The sequence below is a fragment of the Erythrolamprus reginae genome, chromosome 12 (genome assembly GCF_031021105.1).
Source record: "Erythrolamprus reginae isolate rEryReg1 chromosome 12, rEryReg1.hap1, whole genome shotgun sequence".
In the NCBI taxonomy this organism is placed as follows: Eukaryota; Metazoa; Chordata; class Lepidosauria; order Squamata; family Dipsadidae; genus Erythrolamprus; species Erythrolamprus reginae.
In genome coordinates this window covers 28,587,350-28,612,136 of record NC_091961.1, presented here as the reverse complement: position 1 = coordinate 28,612,136, position 24,787 = coordinate 28,587,350, and the positions used below count along the sequence as shown (strand labels likewise).

The 24,787-nt window shown below is 43.9% G+C and overlaps 2 protein-coding genes across 2 annotated transcripts in view; one reads left to right on the top strand and one right to left on the bottom strand.

Moving 5' to 3' along the window:
* Positions 1 to 772: 772 nt before the first annotated feature.
* The window catches only part of B3GAT1 (beta-1,3-glucuronyltransferase 1), a 33,498-nt gene continuing 9,483 nt past the window's right edge, over positions 773 to 24,787 (top strand). Inside the window, exons 1-3 of the mRNA XM_070765139.1 lie at positions 773 to 899; positions 9,250 to 9,758; positions 20,845 to 21,141. Coding sequence (XP_070621240.1) covers positions 788 to 899; positions 9,250 to 9,758; positions 20,845 to 21,141 — 918 coding nt within the window. The 5' untranslated portion in view covers positions 773 to 787. The remainder of the gene's footprint in view (positions 900 to 9,249; positions 9,759 to 20,844; positions 21,142 to 24,787) is intronic.
* Positions 18,278 to 24,787, bottom strand: part of GLB1L2 (galactosidase beta 1 like 2) — a 71,388-nt gene continuing 64,878 nt past the window's right edge. The window contains exon 20 of the transcript XR_011560407.1: positions 18,278 to 18,376. The gene's annotated coding sequence lies outside the window, so the exon portion shown is untranslated. The remainder of the gene's footprint in view (positions 18,377 to 24,787) is intronic.

The window sequence follows — 24,787 nt, the reverse complement described above, 5'->3', positions numbered from 1 at the left end:
TCATCTATCTATCTATCTATCTATCTATCTATCTATCTATCTATCTATCAAATAAATTAGGAGAGGTCAACAGTGGATAATCTGAGAGTATTATTTATCTGTTTGTTTGTTTGTTTGTTTGATTGATTGATTGATTGATTGATTGATTGGTTTGGTTTGGTTTGGTTTGGTTTGGTTTGGTTTGGTTTGGTTTGGGTTGGGTTGGGTTGATTTGATATGATTTGATTTGATTTGATTTGTATGCCGCCCCTCTCCGGAGACTCGGAGCGGCTCACAACAAAAACAACAATGTGACCAATCCAATATAATAAAAGACATCTAGGAATCCATTATTAAAACCATGCAACACAATCATACCGTACATAAACAATATAAGCCCAGGGGTATTTTAATTTCCCCATGCCTGATAACATAGGTGGGTCTTCAATAGCTTCCGAGAATGGACACTGGACACGTTCATCGTTTGGTGCTCTACCCCTGTTTTTTTTTTTGCTTTGCTTTGCAGGCGTCCTTCCAGAAGGGATCCTGAAGTCCTGGCCCGTGACATCACCCAAGAAGCATCTTCCCTGCTGCGGACAACCTGGCCTCTCCTTGGCGGCAACTCCTGCCTCTGCGAACCTGCTTGTGCAATGGGTGGGTTGTGAGTGCTGGTAAGACTTGTGAGCCTCCTGGCCTTTGAACTGCCTCCTGATCCCTTCTTGCTTTGATCTCCATGTGGTCTCCTATTCTGTCTCTGGGGTTTCTGCTGTCAGGTAATGAGGAGCTGTGGGTCCCGTCAGCCTTGGAGATGCCGAAGCGACGAGACATCTTGGCGATTGTGCTGATTGTGCTTCCCTGGACGCTGCTGATCACCGTCTGGCATCAGAGCGCCATTGGTCCCCTGCTTGCAGTGCATAAGGGTGAGGAGAAAGCCCCAGGCCAGCTCTGACCATCCCTGGCCCCATCGTCCACCACCCACCACCGCCATCACCACAACTCATCGTCAACCTTTCCACTGTTGTATTCATTTCACCACTCGGTCTCCCATATGCTCCTTCCTAGAGTCTCAACCCAAAACACCTTGAGCCTTGTTTCTTCTTTAGTTTACACCCTAGGAAAATCCATTCTCAAGTTTCCTTATTGGCCATGAACAAAAATCCACCTTGCCCACCAGTCTGTAACTGATGAAGATAGTTCAGTACAAGCTCAGTAAGAATTCTCAGATTCTCAACCCAAAACACCTTGAGCCTTGTTTCTTCTTTAGTTTACACCCTAGGAAAATCCACAGGGAATTAATTAATTAATTAATTAATTAATTAATTAATGGATTTGTATGCTGCCCCTCTCCGGAGACTAATAACAATAATAATAATAATGAAAATGAGCAAGCAAAACTACTGTGGGACTTCCGACTTCAGACTGACCGAATTCTGAAGCATAACACACCAGACATTGTGATCGTGGAGAAAAAGAAAGCACAGATCATCGACATCGCAATCCCAGGAGACAGCAGAATTGAGGAGAAGCAGCTAGAGAAATTAGTGAAATACGAAGATCTGAAAATCGAGCTGCAACGACTCTGGCTTAAGCCAGTGAAAGTGGTCCCAGTGGTACTTGTCACGCTGGGCGCAGTGCCAAAGGATCTCAGCGGACATTTGAAAACCATCGGAATTGACAAAATCTCCACCTGTCAACTGCAAAAGGCCGCTTTACTGGGATCGGCAAACATAATTCGCCGCTACGTCACGCAGTCCTAGGTGCTTGGGAAGCGCCTGACTGGTGATGAAATACGAAATCCAGCATAGTGATCTCATTTGCTGTGTTGTACTGACATAATAATAATAATAATAATAATAATAATAATAATAATAATAATAATAATTTCCCATAAAGAACAACAGGGTTGACTTTGTTCTCCCAATTCCTGAGCCAACACCATACCAAGCCCAACACACTAGAAAGGAAGAAGGTATATCAGTTATCTCTCAAAAAACCTTTAAATCCGTTCCTTGCAGTATGGAAAAATTTGCACAGGAGTAGGTGAAGCTTGGCCGATAAACCCCAAGGAAGCAATACTGTTTAAGTGTAAAATTGTTTTTCTGGAACCCCGAGGAGTCATACCTTGGTCCTTCTTGACTTTGTTGAATGGGTAGGTTGACTGACATTCACATCTAAAGTGTCTCATGAATCATTTCATCCTGTTCTGTTACGTACATGAGTAGGAATAAACGGATTGTCTGCGTGTGCTTTTTAAAACTCCTTTTGACCTTTAAAAATGGACGGTTTTATTTATACATGGGTCTTTATTTTGAGGTACGTGTGTGACACGTTAGCTAATTCTTTGCAACTGCAGGTCTGTTCCAATTTGATCCATCTTTCATTTCTTCCTTAGAGAATTATAAATGATGATGACAATATCAATACTGTATTTATTAAATAAGTAAAGGCAAATTTCCACACATAGGACATTGCTGTCCATGGTTCTGAAGTTAAAATCTCTTGGCAATAGAACATTTTTTAAAAAAATTCATTTCTCCTAGGCCTGTTTCAAGTAGCTCTTCTTTTTAATCTTCTTTTTAATCTGGTTCTTTTAAATCATTTTATATAGAGAGAAGCACCTTCTTCCCCCTCCTATTAAAAATGGTTTTATTTATGGGTTTTTTTCTTTAACATATGACGACTTATGCCTTGGTCAATTTAGTTTATGCAGAATACTAATAAGAATAATAATACTATTTAGATATACGCAATATTTTTCCAATCCATATCAGATGGCTATCAATGCCATCAGATGACTCCTCTACTCACAGCTGTTTCTTCAGCCTTCATTATTTTCCATTCTTTCAGTTCACTAGGCAGCCAGTTTGCAAATTGTTGGTTTCCTGTTGCAGTAGATCGGTAGATTTTTATGCAATTAAAGGATAGGAGAATCAGTTGGCTGGGAGAAATGAGATGATCACAGTAAGAAAAAAAAGCCAATGTTTCTTTTGCAGACACAGGTCAGGTTTTTGAGTCCATATAATACTTAGGGAGTACCTCTCTGGGCTGTGTTTCTGATAGCTCTGGATTATTCTCACCTCCCTAAAGAATTGTGAAAAGTATAATAATAATGGAGACGCTCTTCAACTGACTCTACCTAGATCCTTGTCAAACGGCAGTCACCGAGATTTCCCTGGTAGGAAAGACAGCTCTGTTTCTTGAGTTTTATTGTCTTGGTCCGCCCCTTGGCAGATTTTTAAGAGCAGGCCGCAAGACAGAAGAAGGAGCAGAGTGAGATTTCCATTCAATTCATTAGCTTTAATTAGAATTGTGTTTGATTGCTAAAATACACTTAATATGATTATTCCCTTGCTGTGCATGACTTGCTTATGGAATTAACAAGTTTTCGACAATACTCTGACTCATAAACTAATCAGGCTACATATACAACAATAGGCTGAACCACCCCAAAATTAAATCTAATCAGCTTTAGCAATATTAGATGAATGAAGTCACTAAACCTTGATCTAATTGGGTGATGTTTGCTATGCGAATGCAATTCCCACGGATGCCGTCACCACCTCATTCCATCATACAGACAGTCCTTGACTTAGGACCACGAAGGTGGCAAAAGGGGATCACGTGATTCTGAGATAGCGCAACTGTCATAGAGATGAGTCAGTTGCCAAGCATCCAAATTTTGATCACATGACCACGGCGGAAGCTGGAACAGTCATTAAGTGGAAAAAACCGACAGTGTCCCCTTTTATAGTGCTGTGTTGTTGTTGTTGTTGTTATTATTGTTATTATTATTATTAATTAGATTTGGAGCGGCTCACAGGATACAATGTAAAATAGTGAATACAAAGACAAATCTAATTAATTAAAAAACTATGTAAGCTAAAAAAAAACCACCTATATATTAAAATCAATCAAACTAATTCAATCGTAGCCATACATCCCATTTATTGGCCAGGGGGTCCTAGATCTAATCACCCCAAGCCTGGTGACATAAGTGAGTCTTGAGACTCTTGAGGAAGGCGAGGAGGGTGGGGGCAGTGTGAATCTCCAGGGGGAGCTGATTCCAGAGGGCCGGGGCCCCCACAGAGAAGGCTCTTCCCCTAGGCCCCACCACATGATATTGTCTGGTTGACAGAACCCGGAGAAGGCCGACTCTGTGGGATCTAACCGGTCGCTGGGGTTCATATGGCAAGAGGCGGTCCCACAAGTAATCTGGCCTGATGCCATGTAGGTAACTTTGAATGGCCACTAAATCAACTGTTGTAAGTTGAAAACCACCTCTATTAAATATTGTTAGAAACTCCCAGGGCCATATTGTAATCTTGGAAGTTCCACTTCTCATTCAGCAGACCATCAAAAGCAATGGGAATCTAATGCCACTGTTCATCTAATGCCACGGTTCAGGAGGGAAGTGTTTTTAATAGGAAAGTGAACACAAGAACAAGGGGACACAATCTGAAGTTAGTTGGGGGAAAGATCAAAAGCAACATGAGAAAATATTATTTTACTGAAAGAGTAGTAGATCCTTGGAACAAACTTCCAGCAGACGTGGTAGATAAATCCACAGTAACTGAATTTAAACATGCCTGGGATAAACATATATCCATCCTAAGATAAAATACAGAAAATAGTATAAGGGCAGACTAGATGGACCATGAGGTCTTTTTCTGCCGTCAGACTTCTATGTTTCTATGTTTCTATCTTTATTTCTTTTTACGACCCTGTAAATCCCTTGATTCGGGGGTGGAGTCAAGTGACTGAATAAACCCAAGACTTTACTGGCTGGATGCCCTTCCTGACGCCTACACAGAGTTCACAGCAGATATTTTCTCTTTGCACTTTAATAGAGAAACATCTGCCACTGCCTAGGATTGAACTATTAACTTTCCGAGTGGGAGGTGAGAGTTTTCACCTCTAGGCCACCACGTCGCTCTAATGCCACTGTTCATTAAGCCCCTTTAGATACTGAATTCTATTCTAGTACATTTGTATTTTCCCTGTTCTTCATTCACCTAGGATGAATATGCCAATATCCCAAATATGCCCATGTCACACCAACACTCCGCAGTCTGCATTGGTTGCCGATCAGTTTCCGATCACAATTCAAAGTGTTGGTTATGACCTATAAAGCCCTTCATGGCACCGGGCCAGATTATCTCAGGGACCGCCTTCTGCTGCACGAATCCCAGCGACCAGTTAGGTCCCACAGAGTGGATCTTCTCCGGGTCCCGTCAACTAAAGAATGTCGCTTGGCGGGACCCAGAGGAAGAGCCTTCTCTGTGGTGGCCCCGGCTCTCCGGAACCAACTCCCCCCAGATTTTAGAATTACCCCCACCCTCCTTGCCTTTTGTAAGCTGCTTAAAACCCACCTCTGTTGTCAGGCATGGGGGAACTGAGATACTCTTCCCCCTAGGCCTTTACAATTCTATGCATGGTATGTATGTATGTATGTATGTTTGGGTTTTTTTAATATTAATGGGCTTTTAATTATTTCTAACATCAGACTACTATTGTACACTGCTTTATTGTTGCTGTTAGCCACCCCGAGTCTCCGGAGAGGGGCGGAATACAAATCCAATAAATAAATAAATAAATGAATGAATGAACCTATGGCACAGACGCCACAGGTGGCACATGGAGCCATATCTACTGGCATGTGAGCTGTTGCCCTAGTTCGGCTCCTATGTGCATGTGTGAGCCGACCAGCTGGTTTTTGGCTCACACAGAGGCTCTGGTAGGGTATTTTTGGCTTCCAGAGAATCTCTTGGGGATTGGGGAGGGCATTTTTACGCTCCCCCAGCTCCAAGGAAACCTTTTGAACCTCGGGATGGTGAAACACAAGCCTACTGGGTCCACCAGAAGTTGAGAAACAGGCCGTTTCTGGCCTCCATTGGGCCTCCAGGAGGTAGGAGAAGCTGTTTTCACCCTCGCCAGGCATAGAATTATGGGTGTGGGCACTCACACATGCGTGATAGTATATTCGCATGCTCTTTCGGCACCAGAGGGGAAAAGGTTTCTCCATCACTGACTTAGGTGCTACTGTCAAATTGCTACCCTTCGTTCAAGACGAACTGTGCTTTCTTTATAAAAACACAAGTAGGACAAAAGGGGGTGTTAGCTGAAACAAATTATGTTGGTGGAGTTGTGTTGCTTCTTTCCAAACGCAGCATTCCAATCTGATGAAGTATCGGGTGAAATAATTATATTTTGCACCCCCACACTCAAAGCTTGATTATTTTCAAATAGACTCAAAAAGTAACTTACGGTGTATTTTTTCAGGCATTTGTGAAGGAGGGGAGGGGGAGAGAGATGTGAGTCGGAGAAGAACACCGACTTGAAGTATAAAATGTACGCTTATATAACCTGATGTAATCCCAGTCACGTTCGGGATTTCAAGTAAACAAGCTGGAGAATCAATAAAACGAATCAATGAAACAAAATAAGGGTAGAGCGATTTCACAAACTGCTTTCTCCTGAAATTACTTTGTCAGTTTTACAGAACTGGGGTTGAATTACTCACAATGGCAATCCATGCGCTGGCTGCACCCCCATTTTGGGCTGTGCCTAGCTGGGACTTCTAGTACCTTTTGATCTTTCAAAGCTATCTTTACTGACCCAAAGCACCTCCCTTCAAATACAGTGGTACCTCTACTTAACAACGCCTCTACTTAAGAACTTTTCTAGATAAGAACCGGGTGTTCAAGATTTTTTTTGCCTCTTCTTAAGAACCATTTTCTACTTAAGAACCCGAGCCTGGGAAAAAATTTCCCATTGAATTTGAGAGCAGTACGAAGGCCCAGCAGTTTCTTGCCATGCCCCCGGCCATCTCGGGCTTTTTCTGGGCTGCCAGAGGATCCTTTCAGTGGTGCTTAAGGAGGCTTTGGCAGTCCAGAGTGAACAAAGCATTTTCCATTCTATGGAAGCTTGGAGAGGGAATAAACCTCTGCCAGTGCCCAGAGAAAAGAAACGCTCCCTTCGCTCTAGGCAGCCCAGAGCAAACAGAGTGTAGTAAATAATAAGTAAAAGACTAGACTAGACTAGCATAGGATGGAATGGAATAAACAGATTTAAACTTAATATTAACCGCTCCAAACTTGACTGTAAAAAATATGACTTCATTAACCGAGTTGTTGAAGCGTGGAACTCATTACCGGACTCCATAGTGTCATCCCCAAACCCCCAACACTTTACCCTTAGATTATCTACGGTTGACCTATCCAGATTCCTAAGAGGTCAGTAAGGGGCGAGTACAAGTGCACTAGAGTGCCTTCCGTCCCCTGTCCTATTGCTCTTCTATATCTCCTATACCTTTCTTCTATTCCTATATCTCTTCTTCTATTCTTTCATTGATATGTTCTATTACTATATTTTCCTTTCTATTATTTCTTAGATATATTTTACTATGAGTATCTCCTCTATAACCTTCATCAGGTATTTTACTATGTGTATATAGATATATACCCACTAAAACTCACTTTGTGTATTGGACAAAATAAATAAATAAATGAATAAATAAATAAAATAAATAAAATTGATCAAAGTCATCCACTGAGCTTCTGTGGCTGAGGAGGACTTGTGAACCTTCTCATCCAGAACTTGTGAACCTTCTCAAGTCATAATCTGGAGGAAAGATTCAAATTAGATGAAGATGTTGGAGCCTAATTTAGAACCCAACGCGTGTCCATTGTGTATTGGACAAAATAAATAAATAAAATAGAATAGAATAAAATAGAATACTTTATTGGCCAAATGTGGACACACAAGGAATTTGTCATTGGTGCATATACTCTCAGTGTGCATAAAAGAAAATATACATTTGTCAATAATCATGATGTGTACAACACTTAATGATTGTCATACAATCATTACATAAAACATGGTTGTTATCGTATTTATTACCCTATGCAGAAACAACCAACCAGTATCTTTCTAATTCAATTTGGTGTCCCTTCAAATGTTTTCAACTTCAACTCTCACCAGCTTCAGTTTTCGAGGCCAACCATTCCATATTCAAAGCATTCAGAATGGCACCAAAAGGTTCTTCATCCTTGGCAGTGACCATTTCACCCCTATTCATTTGATTCCATTCAACCTCACCATTCTTTCATCAACCAGTTGACTTGAATGTTATAGTTTTCTCCCACAATGTAACATTTTGGTTGTTGCTCCAAATACAAATTATGGATGATGATGACAACGACGACGATGATTTATAGAGATGCATCAGCATCTATAGCTTTTGCGGGAAAGTCAGGAGGCAGATTGATCTTATCCCAAATAACTAATAGTTGATACAAGGAAACCAAGGAGAACCAAGGAGCCTCGGGATTAAAAGATGCTTTGAGTCCTATTATCAAATGCAGAATTGAGAGTGATTTAGGACTTAGGACAGTGAGGGCGAACCTATGGCACGGGTGCTAAAGATGGCATGCGGAGCCATATCTGCTGGCACGCAAGCCATTGCCCTAGCTCAGCTCCAACGTGCATGTGTGTACCAGTTATCTGATTTTTGGCTCGCACAGAGGCTCTGGGAGGACATTTTTGGCTTCCAGAGAGCCTCCAAGGAGATGGGGGAGGGTGTTTTTACTCTCTCCCAGCTCCAGGGAAGCCCTTGGGGCCTGGAGAGGATGAAACATGAGCCTACTAGGCCTACAGAAGTCGGGAAACAAGCCATTTTCAGCCTCCAGGGGCTGAAGGAAGCTGTTTTCACCCTCCCCAGGCATTGAATTATGGGTGTGGGCACTCACGCATACACGATAGAACACGCACACAGTCTTTTGGCACCCAGGGGAAAAAAAGTTTGCCATCATGTTTTTAATAGGAAAGTGAACACAAGAACAAGGGGACACAATCTGAAGTTAGTTGGGGGAAACATCAAAAGCAACATGAGAAAATATTATTTTACTGAAATAGTAGTAGATCCTTGGAACAAACTTCCAGCAGACGTGGTTGGTAAATCCACAGTGACTGAATGTAAACATGCCTGGGATAAACATAGGTCCATCCTAAGATAAAATACAGGAAATAGTATAAGGGCAGACTAGATGGACCAAGAGGTCTTTTTCTGCCGTCAGACTTCTATGTTTCTATGTTTCTATCACTGACATAGGGGAAGACTGTGTGCAATCAACTATGATCTGTCTGCTTTCCATCCGGTGTGCCAAATGGCTTCTGCTCTTCGGCTTGCTTGCTTTCCCTCCTTGCCAAGAGGGAGATGTTTATCTGTCTTATTGCTTCATCTATTCTTCTCTTGTTCCTTCTCTACTACAGAGGATGGTGGGGACCCCCGTCGCGACTTCTCTCAAGGCTCGGACTCTAAGGAGTATTGCTTATCTGACCGAGACATTGTGGAGGTGGTTAGGACAGAATATGTCTACACCCGCCCACCTCCTTGGTCGGACGCCTTGCCCACCATCCACGTGGTCACTCCTACTTACAGCCGGCCGGTCCAAAAGGCGGAGCTGACGCGGTTGTCCAATACTTTTTTGCACGTCCCAAACTTGCACTGGATCTTGGTGGAAGATTCTCAACGTCGGACTGCTCTGGTCACTCGGCTTTTGCGAGACACCGGGCTGAACTACACCCACCTCAACGTGGAGACCCCACGCAACTACAAGCTGAGAGGGGACATGCGGGACCCCCGGATTCCTCGGGGGACCATGCAAAGGAACCTGGCCCTACGGTGGCTGCGGGAGACCTTTAATAGAAACAACAGCCAACCAGGGATTGTTTACTTTGCGGATGATGATAACACCTATAGCCTGGAACTTTTTGAGGAGGTAAGATGCTCATGGGCCACTCAGCCAACTAGGTTACGTTGCTAATGCTGGCCTGCGACGGATCATGTCCCTCTGTTAGGAAGCCTTGGTGGACCTTCTCCGCCAATATGAGATGGTGCAGAAGAGATTGAAGGTAAGTGAAAACACCACACTCAGTTCCGGGTCTTTAGTTTTACATACTGTATTTTTTGGCGTATAACATGCACCTTTTTCCTCCCTAAAAAAGGCTGAAGGTGTGTCTTATACTTTGAAGGTGTGTCTTATACTTTGAATGTAGCTTTTTTTTGAAGCTTTTTCCCCCCAGCCCTAACTAAGTGCTAACGATCTCCCCAGCTCTTATCTTGCAGGTTCTTTCATTGTTACTCTTTGCAAAGAATGTTTTCCAAGCCCTAAGTTTTTGCAGGGTTTTTTTTCCCATTGCTCTAACTTGCTCTAAATGTTTCTTTCCAGTCCTACCAGGTGCTAATGATTTTCCCAGCTCTTACTGGCTTGCAAGCTCTTTCATTGTTATTCCATTCCATTCTATTCTATTCTATTCTATTCCCATATTCTGTTCTGTTCTGTTCAATTCCATTCTATTCTTCCCTTAAACCAAGACGGTTTGGAAATAGATGTTGATAATGCAGGGAATCAAAGACAGGCGGAAATAATAATAATAATAATAATAATAATAATAATAATAATAATAATAATAATTTATTAGATTTATATGCCGCCCCTCTCCAAAGACTCGGGCAGCTCACAACAACGATAAAAACAATATTATACTGGCACAAATCTAATATTAAAAAAACCTAAAAACCCTATCATAATTAAAAACCAAACAGCACATACATACCAAACATAAATTATAATAAGCCTGGGGGAAAGGTGTCTCAAATCCCCCATGCCTGGCGGTATAGGTGGGTCTTAAGTAGTTTACGGAAGACGAGGGTGGGAGCAGTTCTAATCTCCGGGGGGAGTTGATTCCAGAGCCTTGGGCCGCCACAGAGAAGGCTCTTCCCCTGGGGCCCGCCAGATGACATTGTTTAATCGACGGGACCCGGAGAAGGCCAACTCTGTGGGACCTTATCGGCCGCTGGGATTTGTGCGGTAGCAGGCAGTTCCGGAGGTACTCTGCTCCAATGCCATGTAGGGCATTTTTTAAAAGGAAGAACTCACAGCTGTCACTGAGAAAACAGTCCAAGCATCAGAGGCAGTAAAGGAGAGGGGAAAATGTGAGTTATGGGATTGGGGTATTCCACATGTAAGATTTGAAAGAACCTTTAACAGGTTTCAATCTCTGGTAAGGATGTGTCCACTGTTTTTTTTTAAAAAACCCTCCATTTTGCTGTCTGCAACAGTTGGATGGAATTCATTTCTGGTGTTTTTTTCCCCTATAGATAATAATTTCCTAAGTGTCTTTATTTACAATGCCTCATTACATATCGTGCTTTCTCTGTTATCATTTCCTAATTGACAAACTGTTCCTATATAAATTGTCCACAGATATTTTTTTTTAAAAATTGCAAATCACCCGACTTTCCTTCATTTAAAGGATTGAATTGTGAATTCCCGTGATGTAGACTGTTTTTAAAAAAAATACAACTGTCATTACTAATGCAGATTTTCTAGGACGGTGATGGCGAACCTATGGCACGGGTGCCACAGGTGGCACATGGAGCCATATTTACTGGCATGCAAGTGATGTGCCGGTGCCTGGAGGCTGTTGGGGTCTGGATGGGTGTCAACAAGCTCAAACTCAATCCAGACAAGACGGAGTGGCTGTGGGTTTTGACTCCCAAGGACAATTCCATCTGTCAGTCCATTACCCGGGGAATTATTGACCCCCTCAGAGAGGGTTCGCAACTTGGGTGTCCTCCTCGATCCACAGCTAACATTGGAACACCATCTTTCGGCTGTGGCGAGGAGGGCGTTTGCCCAGGTTCGCCTGGTGTACCAGTTGTGGCCCTATTTGGACAGGGAGTCATTGCTCACAGTCGCTCATGCCTTTATCACCTCGAGGTCCGATTACTGCAATGCTCTCTACATGGGGCTACCTTTGAAAAGTGTTCGGAAACTTCAGATCGTGCAGAATGCAGCCGCGAGAGCTATCGTGGGGCCCACGTTTCTACAACACTCCATGGCCTGCACTGGCTGCCGATCGGTTTCCGGTCACAATTCAAAGTGTTGGTAATGACCTTTAAAGCATGGCATTGGACCAGAATACCTCCGGAACCACCTTCTACCGCACGAATCCCAGCGGCCGATAAGGTTCCACAGAGTTGGCCTTTTCCGGGTCCCGTCGACCAAACAATGTCATTTGGCGGGCCCCAGGGGAAGAGCCTTCTCTGTGGCAGCACCAGCTCTCTGGAATCAACTCCCCCCGGAGATTAGAACGGCCCCCACCCTCCTTATCTTTCGCAAGTTACTCAAGACCCACCTATATCACCAGGCATGGGGGAATTAAGACATCTCCCCCAGGCTTCCTTATATTTTATGTTTGGTATGTATGTGTTGTATGGTTTTTAAATTGTTGGGGTTTTTTAAATGTAATTTTATTATTAGATTTGTTCCATTGTTATACTGTTTTTATTGTTGTTGTGAGCCGCCCTGAGTCTTCGGAGAGGGGCGGCATACAAATCTAATAAATTGAATTGAATTGTTGCACTAGCTCAGCTCCAATGTGCATGTGTGTGCATGCTTTCTTCAAGAGGGCTTCTTAGGGAAAAGATTTGAGATAAGAGTGGGGAGACGGGAATAGAACTAAAGGAATCTTTTATCGATACTCGGAATTCAAGTACTGCACCGTGCGGCCTCAAAAATTGCCTGAATGTGATTTTGTGTTACTTCTTTGAGCTTTTTTTTAAAAAGTCTTCTGGGAGGCCCACAAAACGGCAACCCCCCTCCCTTCCAATAAGAGCTCATTTGCATATTACTGCTATTAAAGAACACTAACTCTGATTCACGGCCAGCAGCGTGCAGGGGTTTTTATAGACCAGAGCGCATGACGCATTCCTTTCCCTCGGGATTTTTATAAATTAAGTCATTTTCATCCACGCTGTAAAGTTAATTAATTTAAATGCAGGCAAATGAAATGTTGCCTGTTGTCAAAAGTGTGGAGGTCCAGGGCTGAATCGTTTCCCTTTTATATTATTATTATTTTTTTCCAAAAAAGATTTGCCCCAAAACAGCAGTCTGAAAAATGAGGGGGGTTGGGGGAAGAGCCGAGAGGAAGAGAGCAATTTGAAATTGGCAAAGAAACAAGGCCAGGTTTAACGGCTCAAAATAAGACTACAGTGATCCCCCGGGTATTGCGACCCCGATCATTGCGAAATGGCTACATGGCGATTTTTAAACCCGGAAGTAAAAACACCATCTGCGCATGCGCGCCCTGTTTTCTATGGGCACGCATGCGTAGATGGCGCCGGGCAGATCAGCTGCTGGGCGGCTTCCCTGGGTCTTCCCCCTCTTGCTGGCGGGAGGGCGAGCGGCGGGCATCAGCGAGGAGTTTCCCCACCGCCCACGCAAACTCCTCGCTGCCGCTCGCCCGCCCTTCGCCCGCCCACGCCGTTCGCTTCAGGACTCAGCTGGGAAGCGGTGCGAGCGAACGGCGTGGGCGGGCGAAGGGCCGGCGCGCGGGCAGGCAGGCGGCGGACAAGCGGCGGGCGCGGCAGCAGCGAGGAGTGGGCAGCCGGTAAGACCCCCAGCGCCGCTTCCCAGCTGGGAAGCGGCGCGAGCGAACGGCGGGCGGCGGGGAAACCCCAATCTTCGGCTCCTCGCTGCTGCGGCGATAGTAAAAACACCATCTGCACATGCGCAGATGGTGTTTTTACTTCCGCAGCGCTACTTCGCGAAAAACCGGTCATTGCGTGGGGTCCTGGAATGGAACCCTCGCAATGATCGGGGGATCACTGTATTTTTTTTAATGGTATGGGCACGTTCACGCCAAAAATGAAAGAGATAAAAATACAAAATATAAATTTAAAAATCTAAAATATCATGGGTATGGTTATGATTTATCTTTAATGTAATCAGGGGTTTTAGACCAGTTTACATAATTTTAATTAATTGGGTTTAGCTTTTATTTATTTATTTATTTATTAATCAGATTTGTATGCCGCCCCTCTCTGCAGACTCAGGGCAGCTAACAACAGTAATAAAACAATATAAACAAATCTAATATTTAAGTTAATTTTAAAAAGAAACCCCAATTTAAGAGACCAATCATACATACAGACATACCATGCATACATTTTTTATAAGCCATGGGGAAGGGAATATCTCAATTCCCCCATGCCTGACGACAGAGGTGGGTTTTAAGGAGCTTATGAAAGGCAAGGAGGGTGGGGGCAACTCTGATATCTGGGGGGAGTTGGTTCTAGAGGGCCGGGGCCGCCACAGAGAAGGCTCTTCCCCTGGGTCCCGCCAAACGACATTGTTTAGTTGACAGGACCCGAAGAAGGCCGACTCTGTGGGACCTAACCGGTCGCTGGGATTCGTGCGGCAGAAGGCGGTCCCGGAGATATTCTGGTCCGGTGCCATGAAGGGCTTTATAGGTCATAATCAACACTTTGAATTGTGACCGGAAACTGATCGGCAACCAATGCAGACTGCGGAGTGTTGGAGTAATAGGGGTATACTTAGAGAAGCCCATAATTGTTCTCGCAGCTGCATTCTGCACGATCTGAAGTTTCCGAACACTTTTCAAAGGTGGCCCCATGTAGAGAGCATTACAGTAATCGAACTTCGAGGTGATGAGGGCATGAGTGACTGTGAGCAGTGACTCCCGGTCCAAATAGGGCCGCAACTGGCGCACCAGGCGATTTTTAATATAATCAGAGGTTTTAGACCAGTTTACGTAATTTTAATTAATTGGGTTTAGTTTGTATACTATTCTTTCTTTTATATGTTTTATATTCTTTTATACATGTTGTAAGCCTACCTGAGCCACGCAGAAAGGTGGCATCTAAACCAATCAATCAGCATATGTCTCTGGTTTTTATGTATCTTGAGTTTTTTCAGCAAAAATGTGCCAAATATTGCAAACAATCGTCCCGCCGGAGAGTTGAGGGACGTGAAATGTTTCCTTCTGCCTGGGGTGGGGGGGCGTAACAGGAAATAATTGAAAAGCACTGAATTGGGGATTCTGAATGAGAGATTCTGTTGAAGGGGTTTAGAGTAGCTGGGTGCTGTCCCTGATACAAACGCCTGGAGCCTTTCTTTCTTTGTAGATGTTTAGGATTCAGTTCTGAGTAGCTTTCTCTCTCCTTCCTTCCTTCCTTCCTTTTCTTCCTTCCTTCCTTTTCTTCCTTCCTTCTCTTCCTTTCTTCCTTCCTTTTCTTCCTTCCTTCCTTTTCTTCCTTCCTTCCTTCTTTCCTTTTCTTCCTTCCTTTTCTTCCTTCCTTCCTTTTCTTCCTTCCTTCCTTTCCTTCCTTCCTTTCCTTCCTTCCTTTTCTTCCTTCCTTCTCTTCCTTTCTTCCTTCCTTTTCTTCCTTCCTTCTTTCCTTTTCTTCCTTCCTTCTTTCCTTTTCTTCCTTCCTTTTCTTCCTTCCTTCCTTCCTTTTCTTCCTTCCTTCCTTTTCTTCCTTCTTTCCTTTTCTTCCTTCCTTCCTTTTCTTCCTTCCTTTCTTTTATTCCTTCCTTCCTTTCCTTCGTTCCTTCCTTTTCTTCCTTCCTTTTCCTCCTTTGTTCCTTCCTTTTCTTCCTTCCTTCCTTTTCTTCCTTCCTTCTCTTCCTTTCTTCCTTCCTTTTCTTCCTTCCTTCCTTTTCTTCCTTCCTTTTCTTCCTTCCTTCCTTTTCTTCCTTCCTTTTCTTCCTTCCTTTTCTTCCTTCCTTCCTTCTCTTCCTTTCTTCCTTCCTTTTCTTCCTTCCTTCCTTCTTTCCTTTTCTTCCTTCCTTCCTTCCTTTTTTTCCTTCCTTCCTTCCTTTTCTTCCTTCCTTCCTTCCCTTCCTTCCTTCCCTCCCTCCCTTCTGTTGGAAGAAATATCCACCCTGTTCAGTTCGAAGCTTGGAGGAAGACACTACTAGAAACATGGCAGCTGATTGGAAAAATGGTTTAATGATGAAGCCAAGCCACCAAACACATGATTCTCTGGTGCAGCTGACCACATGGGATTGAGAGTGAGGGGTATTTATGCCTTCTCTTGGGCTTTCCACTTGAACAGCTTCCTGTTCCTGTGCAAGAACATGTATCCTATTCACTGTTGTCAGACTCCCATGGGGTCGTGTAGGGATCATGTTTGACTGAGTCAAGTTTGGTTGAAGTTTGTCGGGTGGTGCAATGTCCTTAGGGGTTTGTGTAATGCAGTGAGCTCTGCTGCTAGATAATCCCATTATGTCTTGGAGGGTCAAGCCTTAATCCCATTGCTCTGCAGTCGAAGGTCTTTTGTCTTGTAGATAGGCTGACCCAGTCCTGCTGAGGCAATTAAGAAAGACTTGAGGGCTGCTTTCTGTCTTTAAACATGTTTCTCCTTTAGGGAAATACAATATTATGGCTTTTTAAAATATTTCTCAAAATATTTCATTTTTCTAGGATGTAGGTTTCCTTTCCTTTCCTTCTCTCCTTTCCTTCTCTCCTTTCCTTATTTCCTTTCCTTCTCTCCTTTCCTTCTTTCCTTTCCTTCCTTCCTTCCTGTTTCAGCAAGGGATCTAATTCAAGGAGTTATTGGGCTGACACCCTTGCCTTTCATTTAAATGTAATTAAATAAATGTGAAAGTGGCTTTCATTATGCCAGGTTATTCAGCTCTTGGGCATTACCACCACATTATCATGAGATAGCCGGACTGCAAGAAATTGATGGGCCAAAAAGGAGATTTTGTGGCTGAAGGTCGATTAGAGCGTGGGTTCTCCCACGCTGACTCAGAAATGACACTTTTGTATAGAACAGAGAGAAAAAAGACTTTCTCTACAGATAAACAAATATCCTCCCCTTGAGATCTGCAAGAAGGTTGATCGGTCACCCATCAGAGATACTTGAATAGATCTTGCCTTGGGCAGAGGTTGCCCTTAGATCAGCAATTCTCAAACATTTTATAATCTTGGGACCCTTTTATGTTCTTAAAAAGTGATTGAAGATTTGGGTTCTTGTGAGTTAAAATTAACCTTATTTGCTGTATTAAAAATTAAAGCCAAGATTTTTTAAGCTAAAGATTTGACATCGCAGATTCCCCCAAGAGAGTCTCAGGGATCCTCAGACACACCTTTTGAACCACTACACAACTCTACTTCCAACTCTAGGTTTCTGGGGCAGGAAACTCAAGGGATGTGACTGTTCTTCTTACTCAAGGCATGTGCAAGCATCTCAGGTGGCTTCCGCTAAGTTTCCCCCACCCTGGTGCCCAGCAACCCCAACTATGAGGGTCGCCCAGAAAGTAATGCAGCACACTTTTTTTCTCAGCCTCTACTAATGGTAGAAATGCGAAACTTTAGATATACACTATTTGAATTGTCAGGAGTGCATGTGCAAAGTTTGCATTTTTTCAGACAGATAGTGTAGCTGCAGCAGTGTTTTGAAATGGCGTCTGTAAGTGATGTACGTTACAAGCATCGTGTCGTCATTGAATTCCTCACTGCGGAGAAAGAAACTGTTGGGAACATTCACAAACGTTTGTCTACAGTTGATGGAGAATCTGCAGTTGACAGAAATACGGTCAGTCGCTGGGCACTGAGGGGGAGGCCATTAGAGGTGATTGGTGATTGGCAGAGTGCAGAAATGGTTTAGTGACCAGAACACGGAGTGGTACCAACAGGGCATACACGCCCTTGTGTCTCGTTGGAGGAAGGCCATAGAACGGGATGGAGATTACGTGGGGGAAAAGAGGGAGTGTAGAAGAAGCATCATTCTTTCTTGTGTGTAAGTTTCATTGTGTTCAATAAATTGAGGGGGGGGAGAAATGTGGTGCATTACTTTCTGGGCGATCCTCGTATTGTGTTGTCTGGGGATGATGAGACTTAGAACCCTCTTGAGAAATATTTATTTATTTATTTATTTATTTATTTATTTATTTATTAATCAGACTTGTATGCCGCCCCTCTCCGCAGACTCGGGGCGGCTCACAGCAATAATAATACAATGTAAACAAATGTAATATTTAAGTCAATTTAGAAACCAATCATACATACTAGCATACCATGCATAAATTTTATAATCCTAGGGGTAGGGAAAATGTCAATTCCCCCATGCCTGACGACAGAGGTGGGTTTTAAGGAGCTTACGAAAGGCTAGGAGGGTGGGGGCAACTCTGATATCTGGGGGGAGTTGGTTCCAAAGGGTCGGGGCCGCCACAGAGAAGGCTCTTCCCCTGGGTCCCGCCAAACGACATATCCCCTTGGAGAAGAGCTTGTGCTCAGGGGTCGGGGCCGCCACAGAGAAGGCTCTTCCCCTGGGTCCCGCCAAACGAAATATCCCCTTGGAGAAGAGCTTGTGCTCAGCGGTCAGAAAGACCGGAGAGATAGAGATGCTCTTTAGTTGCCCAACCATGTGTTCTGTCCGACCCAATTAATAAGCAGTCCAAATTAAAACTCAGAAACAAGGTTATGATGTAGAATCTTCTATTTACAAAATAAACTTGCTTGAAGCAGCAATTAAGGCCAAGGAATGTCCGTTGACTGCCAAAGTCCAGTGTTATCTGCAGAGCTGATAAGAAAGGGGCAAAAACCAAGTTGTAAATTACAGTCAGTAATTCAACTATAGCAGATACTCACAAATGCCTTCTCAGAGACTAGGTCTACAAGGCTGCATAAAGGTTTTTAAGAGAGAGAGAAGTCTTGAGCTACTTTTTCCCTTGTGTATGCAAACACATTGTTCTTCTGCAAGGAACTTCCCCTTTTAATAGTAATAATAATAACAACAGAGTTGGAAGGGACCTTGGGGGTCTTCTAGTCCAACCCTCTGCTTAGGCAGGAAACCCTACACTATTTCAGACAGATAGTTATCCAACATCTGCTTAAAAACATCCAGTGCAAGGCTTTCACAACTTCTGGAGGCAAGCTGTTCCACTGATTAACTCTTCTGACTGTCAGGGAATTTCTCCTTAGTTCTAAGTTACTTCTCTCCTTGTTTAGTTTCCACCTATTCTTGTTTTATCCTCTACCCTTTTCCTCCCCTTTTATACTCTCTGTGATTACACACTACACGTAACAGTATTCGAGGCGCTCAATCTGCGTTGTCGTAACTGCTCTTGTCTCCCACGCATTCTTCTCACCCTTGCATCCAATATGGGATCCACAATCTGCCCTTCCTCATCGGACCCAGACAAGGCCCCAGCTGGGTGCTCTTTAGTCTCAGAAGGTTCCCCAATTTCTACCTCCCCCTCACTTTCACTGTCAGACTCCTGGGTGATATTTCATTGTATTACCATATAAGGTAAAAAGTAGAATGTAAGCATGTTGATGCTGAGTCATAGGATGTGAGCTGCAATTTGATTGGGCCAGAGGATTATAAGATGCAAATCAACTTTACCATCCTTTCTGTCCGCTGTTGTTGCTGTTGATGATGGTGGTTTTTAGTTGGCTGGCTGGAGCAGTTTGAGCGTGAGTTAAATATTGAGTAGAGTAGTAGCAGTGATAGGAAGAAACCTGGATTGGTTTAGTATCTACTAGAAACCTGGATTGTTTGAATATCTACTTGTAAATAAGCTGAATATAGCTGATGTAAAGTTCCTGTATATAGAAGACTGAAATATATTTTGCACTGAAGAGTAAAACTATTGTTTTCTACAATATGTCTTCAACATTTATCTGGTTTATTAATTGCCACATTATATTCTGGTATCTTATCTAGTCCTCCTGCGTTACTCTGCATATATATCCAGACACACTGTCATCCTCGCTGTGTTTCATCCTTCAACTGCGCTTCAGCTGTCATAAGAAATGGGGGGGGGAGGTATTTGGGTTTTGCTTGGGGTGGAAGTTTGCTGGAGAGGCCCAAGTAAGTTTTGTTTCCTCTGGTGAAGGCCAGGGGAGTTTTGTTTTTTCTGAGAAGAGGTGTTAAGGGGGTCCATTGGTGGCGTGCATTCCAAAAGCATGACGCAACAGTAAATATGCATCTATCTGACGAAGATGGACAATGGGGATTGGTTGTCTTGCCAAGGGGGGCAAGTGGGGTCATTTTGGAAACTGCAGTTTAATGTTTCTAAATGTAAAATAATGCACTTGGGGAAAAGGAATCCTCAATCTGAGTATTGCATTGGCAGTTCTGTGTTAGCAAAAACTTCAGAAGAGAAGGATTTAGGGGTAGTGATTTCTGACAGTCTCAAAATGGGTGAGCAGTGTGGTCGGGCGGTAGGAAAAGCAAGTAGGATGCTTGGCTGCATAGCTAGAGATATAACAAGCAGGAAGAGGGAGATTGTGATCCCCTTATATAGAGCGCTGGTGAGACCACATTTGGAGTACTGTGTTCAGTTCTGGAGACCTCACCTACAAAAAGATATTGACAAAATTGAACGGGTCCAAAGACGGGCTACAAGAATGGTGGAAGGTCTTAAGTATAAAACGTATCAGGAAAGACTTAATGAACTCAATCTGTATAGTCTGGAGGACAGAAGGAAAAGGGGGGACATGATCGAAACATTTAAATATGTTAAAGGGTTAAATAGGGTTCAGGAGGGAAGTGTTTTTAATAGGAAAGTGAACACAAGAACAAGGGGACACAATCTGAAGTTAGTTGGGGGAAAGATCAAAGGCAACATGAGAAAATATTATTTTACTGAAAGAGTAGTAGATCCTTGGAACAAACTTCCAGCAGACGTAGATAAATCCACAGTAACCGAATTTAAACATGCCTGGGATAAACATAGATCCATTGTAAGATAAAATACAGGAAATAGTATAAGGGCAGACTAGATGGACCATGAGGTCTTTTTCTGCCGTCAGTCTTCTATGTTTCTAGGTTTTTACTTTTCTTAAATACTGAGTAGGGGGGCATATGACACGCTATCATATGCCCTCCCAGATGGGACCCTGTTCATCCTCCCCAGAATCCATGACCACAGAGGCTGGACGTGAGCCAATCACAACACCACGGTCATAATGGCACCCTCTTCCGTCGAGCCGATCCAAGGGACGTTCGGTCACTGTGTGGTTCTTCTCCTCTTTGTTTTCCAGATGCGGACCACTCGCAGAGTATCCGTGTGGCCGGTGGCCTTCGTGGGAGGCTTGCGGTACGAGTCCCCCAAAGTCAACGCTGCTGGGAAGGTGTACGGATGGAAAACCGTCTTCGACCCCCACCGGCCCTTTGCAATCGACATGGCAGGGTTTGCCGTCAACCTCAGGCTAATCCTTCAACGACCTCAAGCTTACTTCAAACTGCGAGGGGTCAAGGGGGGCTATCAGGAGAGCAGCCTGCTCCGGGAGCTGGTGACCTTGAACGACCTCGAGCCCAAAGCTGCCAATTGCACTAAGGTACGGCTGACTTTGACATTCCTAAGCAGATGGGTGGTTTATATTGATGCTGGTTTGTCTGGAGAATACCCATGTGAGAACCTGTTGAGGGTAAATATGCTGAGTCTTTAAACATCTTAGAAAGGGATGTCAAGCATTGTGAAGGGATATATAATCCTAAATGCTATTGTTATCTTCCTTCCTTCCTTCCCTTTCTCCCTCCCTCCCTCCCTCCCTCCATAGTTAGAATACAATACAGGTTAACTCTGCCCACAGCCAGAAGTTCGATCCTGACCATCTCAAGGTTGACTCAGCCTCCCATCCTTCCGAGGTCACTAAAATAAAGACCCAGATGGTTGGGTGCAAATATGCTGACTCTATAAACTGCTTAGAAAGGGCTATGAAGCATTGTGAAGGGGTATATAATCCTACATGCATTTGTTCTCTTCCTTCCTTCCTTCCTTCCTCCTTCCTTCCTTCCTTCCTCCTTCCTTCCTTCCTCCCTTCCTTCGATCCATCCATCCATTTGATAATTAAAATTCAATATTACAGGCTAGCCCTGCCTACAGCCAGAAGTTCGATCCTGACTAGCTCAAAGTTGATTCAGCCTCCCATCCTTCCGAGGTCGCTAAAATGAGGACCCCCAGATGGTTGGGGGGCAAATACGCTGACTCTGTAAACCGCTTAGGGAGAGCTGTAGCATCACTGCGAATAAGTTCAAGCGCCATTGCTCGTGCTATTCTTATTTTCAAGGGCCAAAGATATTCTAAGACTCCCGCGAACAGGGAGGGCAACTCCCAAAGATTTCTCCCTAGCTGGTATCTCGCTTCTCCATAAAGCGAGACGCCTGCCTGCCCTTCTACGGCTGCCTGGGCGCCTCTAATCCTCTTATAGATTAATTCCTTGGGTTGCCACTTGGAACCGGAGGAGATGATGGGGGGTGGTGGGGGGAAGGAACCAAAGCTCAAATGCTGAAAATTGAGGAACAGCGGGACTCTTGCTTGAGAGGCTAATGAGAAGAAGCCTCCGCGCTGCTTTTGATGCTTTGTAAGCAGAAAAGATTTCTTCCAACCGGGCGAAAACCCCAACCCATAAAACAAGGGTCTCGACAGCATGCTGTTCGTTGCTGTGGCAACCAGACCCATGGCAGGGTAAGGGGATGCACAAGGAAGGACTAAAAAAAGGTGTCCTAGATGTTTGGTGGAAGGACCCCGCCGTCCATCCGCCTGTCCAGCAACAGCGGCCAAGAGTCCTGGGGAAAAGCCCTTTAATCTAAGGGTACAGGCAGTCCTTGATTTACAACCAGCCATTTGTTTAAGGACCGAAGTTACAACAGGACTGGGGAAAAAAGAAAGACTTTATGACCGTTGCAGCATCCATAGTCACGTCTTCAAAATTTGGTTGCTTAAAAACCGCCGTAACGGAACCCAAACTCTATGTTGCTAAAGTGAGAAATGTGTTAACAGCAATATTTATTTATTTATTTTGTCCAATACACAATGAGGGTTTTAGTGGGTATATATCTATATACACATAGTAAAATACATGATGAAGGTTATAGAGGAGATACTCATAGTAAAATATGTCTATGAAAGAATAGAAAAGAAGATAAAGTAATAGAACGTATCAATGAAAGAATAGAAGAAGAGATATAGGAATAGAGCCGGGGTGGCGCAGCAGGTAGAATCCCAGCGACCGATTAGGTCCCACAGAGTGGGCCTTCTCCGGGTCCCGTCAACTAAACAATGTCGGTTGGCGGGCCCCAGGGGAACAGCCTTCTCTGTGGCGGCACCGGCCCTCTGGAACCAACTCCCCCCGGAGATTAGAACTGCCCCTACTCTTCCTGCCTTCCGTAAACTCCTTAAAACCCACCTTTGCCGTCAGGCATGGGGGAACTGAAACATCTCCCCCTGGGCATGTTTAATTTATATATGGTATGCCTGTGTGTATGTCTGTTAGTATATGGGGTCTTTTTTAAATCTTTAAATATTTTAAATTTGTCAGATTATTTATGATTTGTTCCACGTGTTGTGAGCCGCCCCGAGTCTTCGGAGAGGGGCGGCATACAAATCTAAGTAATAAATAAATAAAATAAATAGAGTGCTGTACTGCAGGCCACTGAAGCTGACTTGTAGATCTAAAGGTCAGCGGTTCAAATCTCATCACCGACTCAAGGTTGACTCAGCCTTCCATCCTTCCGAGGTGGGTAAAATGAGGACCCGGATTGTGGGGGCAATAGCCTAGCTCTGTTACAAAAGTGCTATTGCTAACATGTTGTAAGCCGCCCTGAGTCTAAGGAGAAGGGCAGCATAAAAATTGAATAAATAAATAAATAAAATAAATAGAAGAAAGGAATAGGAGATATAGGAGAGCAATAGGACAGGGGACAAAGGTCACTCTAGTGCAGTGTTTTTCAACCAGTGTGCCGCGGCACACTAGTGTGTCGTGAGACATGGTCAGGTGTGCCGCGAAGCTCAGAGAGAGAAAGAAAATGGGAGAGAGAGAGAGAAAGAAAGAAAGCAAGAGAGAGAGAAAGAAAACAAGAGAGAGAGAAAGAAAGCAAGAGAGAGAGAGAAAGAAAGCAAGAGAGAAAGCAAGAGAGAGAGAAAGAGAACAAGAGAGAGAAAGAAAGCAAGGGAGAGCAAGAGAGAGAGAAAGAAAGAGAAAGAAAGAAAGAGAGAAAGAGGGAGGGAGGGAAGGTGGGAGAGAGAAAGACATAGAGGGAGGAAGGGAGAAAGAGCAAAAAGGAGAGGAAGGGAGAAAGAAAGAGGGATGGAGAAAGAAAAAAGAAGGGAGAGAAAGGAGGGAGAGAAATAGAGCGAAAGGGAGGAAGAGAGAAATTATTTTTGTCCAAACTTTTTTTAGCCCCCCCTCCCCCCACTCAATGTGCCCCAGGGTTTTGTAAATGTAAAAAATGTGCCGTGGCTCAAAAAAGGTTGAAAATCACTGCTCTAGTGCACTTGTACTCGCCCCTTACTGACCTCATAGGAATCTGGAGAGGTCAACCGTGGATAGTCTAAGGGTAAAGTGTTGGGGGTTTGGGGATGATACTATGGAGTCCGGTAATGAGTTCCACGCTTCGACAACTCGGTTACTGAAGTCATATTTTTTACAGTCATATTTGGAGCGGTTAAAATTAAGTTTAAATCTGTTGTGTGCTCTTGTGTTGTTTTGGTTGAAGCTGAAGTAGTCGCCGACTGGCAGGACGTTGCAGCATATGATCTTGTGGGCAATACTTAGATCTTGTTTAAAGCGTCTTAGTTCTAGGCTTTCTAGGCCCAGGATTGAAAGTCTAGTCTCATAGGGTCTTCTGTTTCGAGTGGAGGAGTGAAGGGCTCTTAGACTTACCAGTATATTACCGCTTCACAGGGCTTTATAGCCCTCTCTAAGCAATTCACAGTCAACCGATTGTCTTCTCCTTCCTTCTTCCTTCTCCCTTTCCTTATCTTTCCCTCCTTGTGCTCTTCCCTTCTTTTTCTTTCCTCTTTCTCCTTCCCTGTCCCTTCTTCCATGCCCAAATGCAAAAGGGGAAAACATTTCTCCTTTTTTCTGTTTTGGTTTTAGCTGCCGCACAAAAATCCCAGCGACCGATTAGGTTCCACCGAGTGGGCCTTCTCCGGGTCCCGTCGACAAAACAATGTTGTCTGGCAGGACCCAGGGGAAGAGC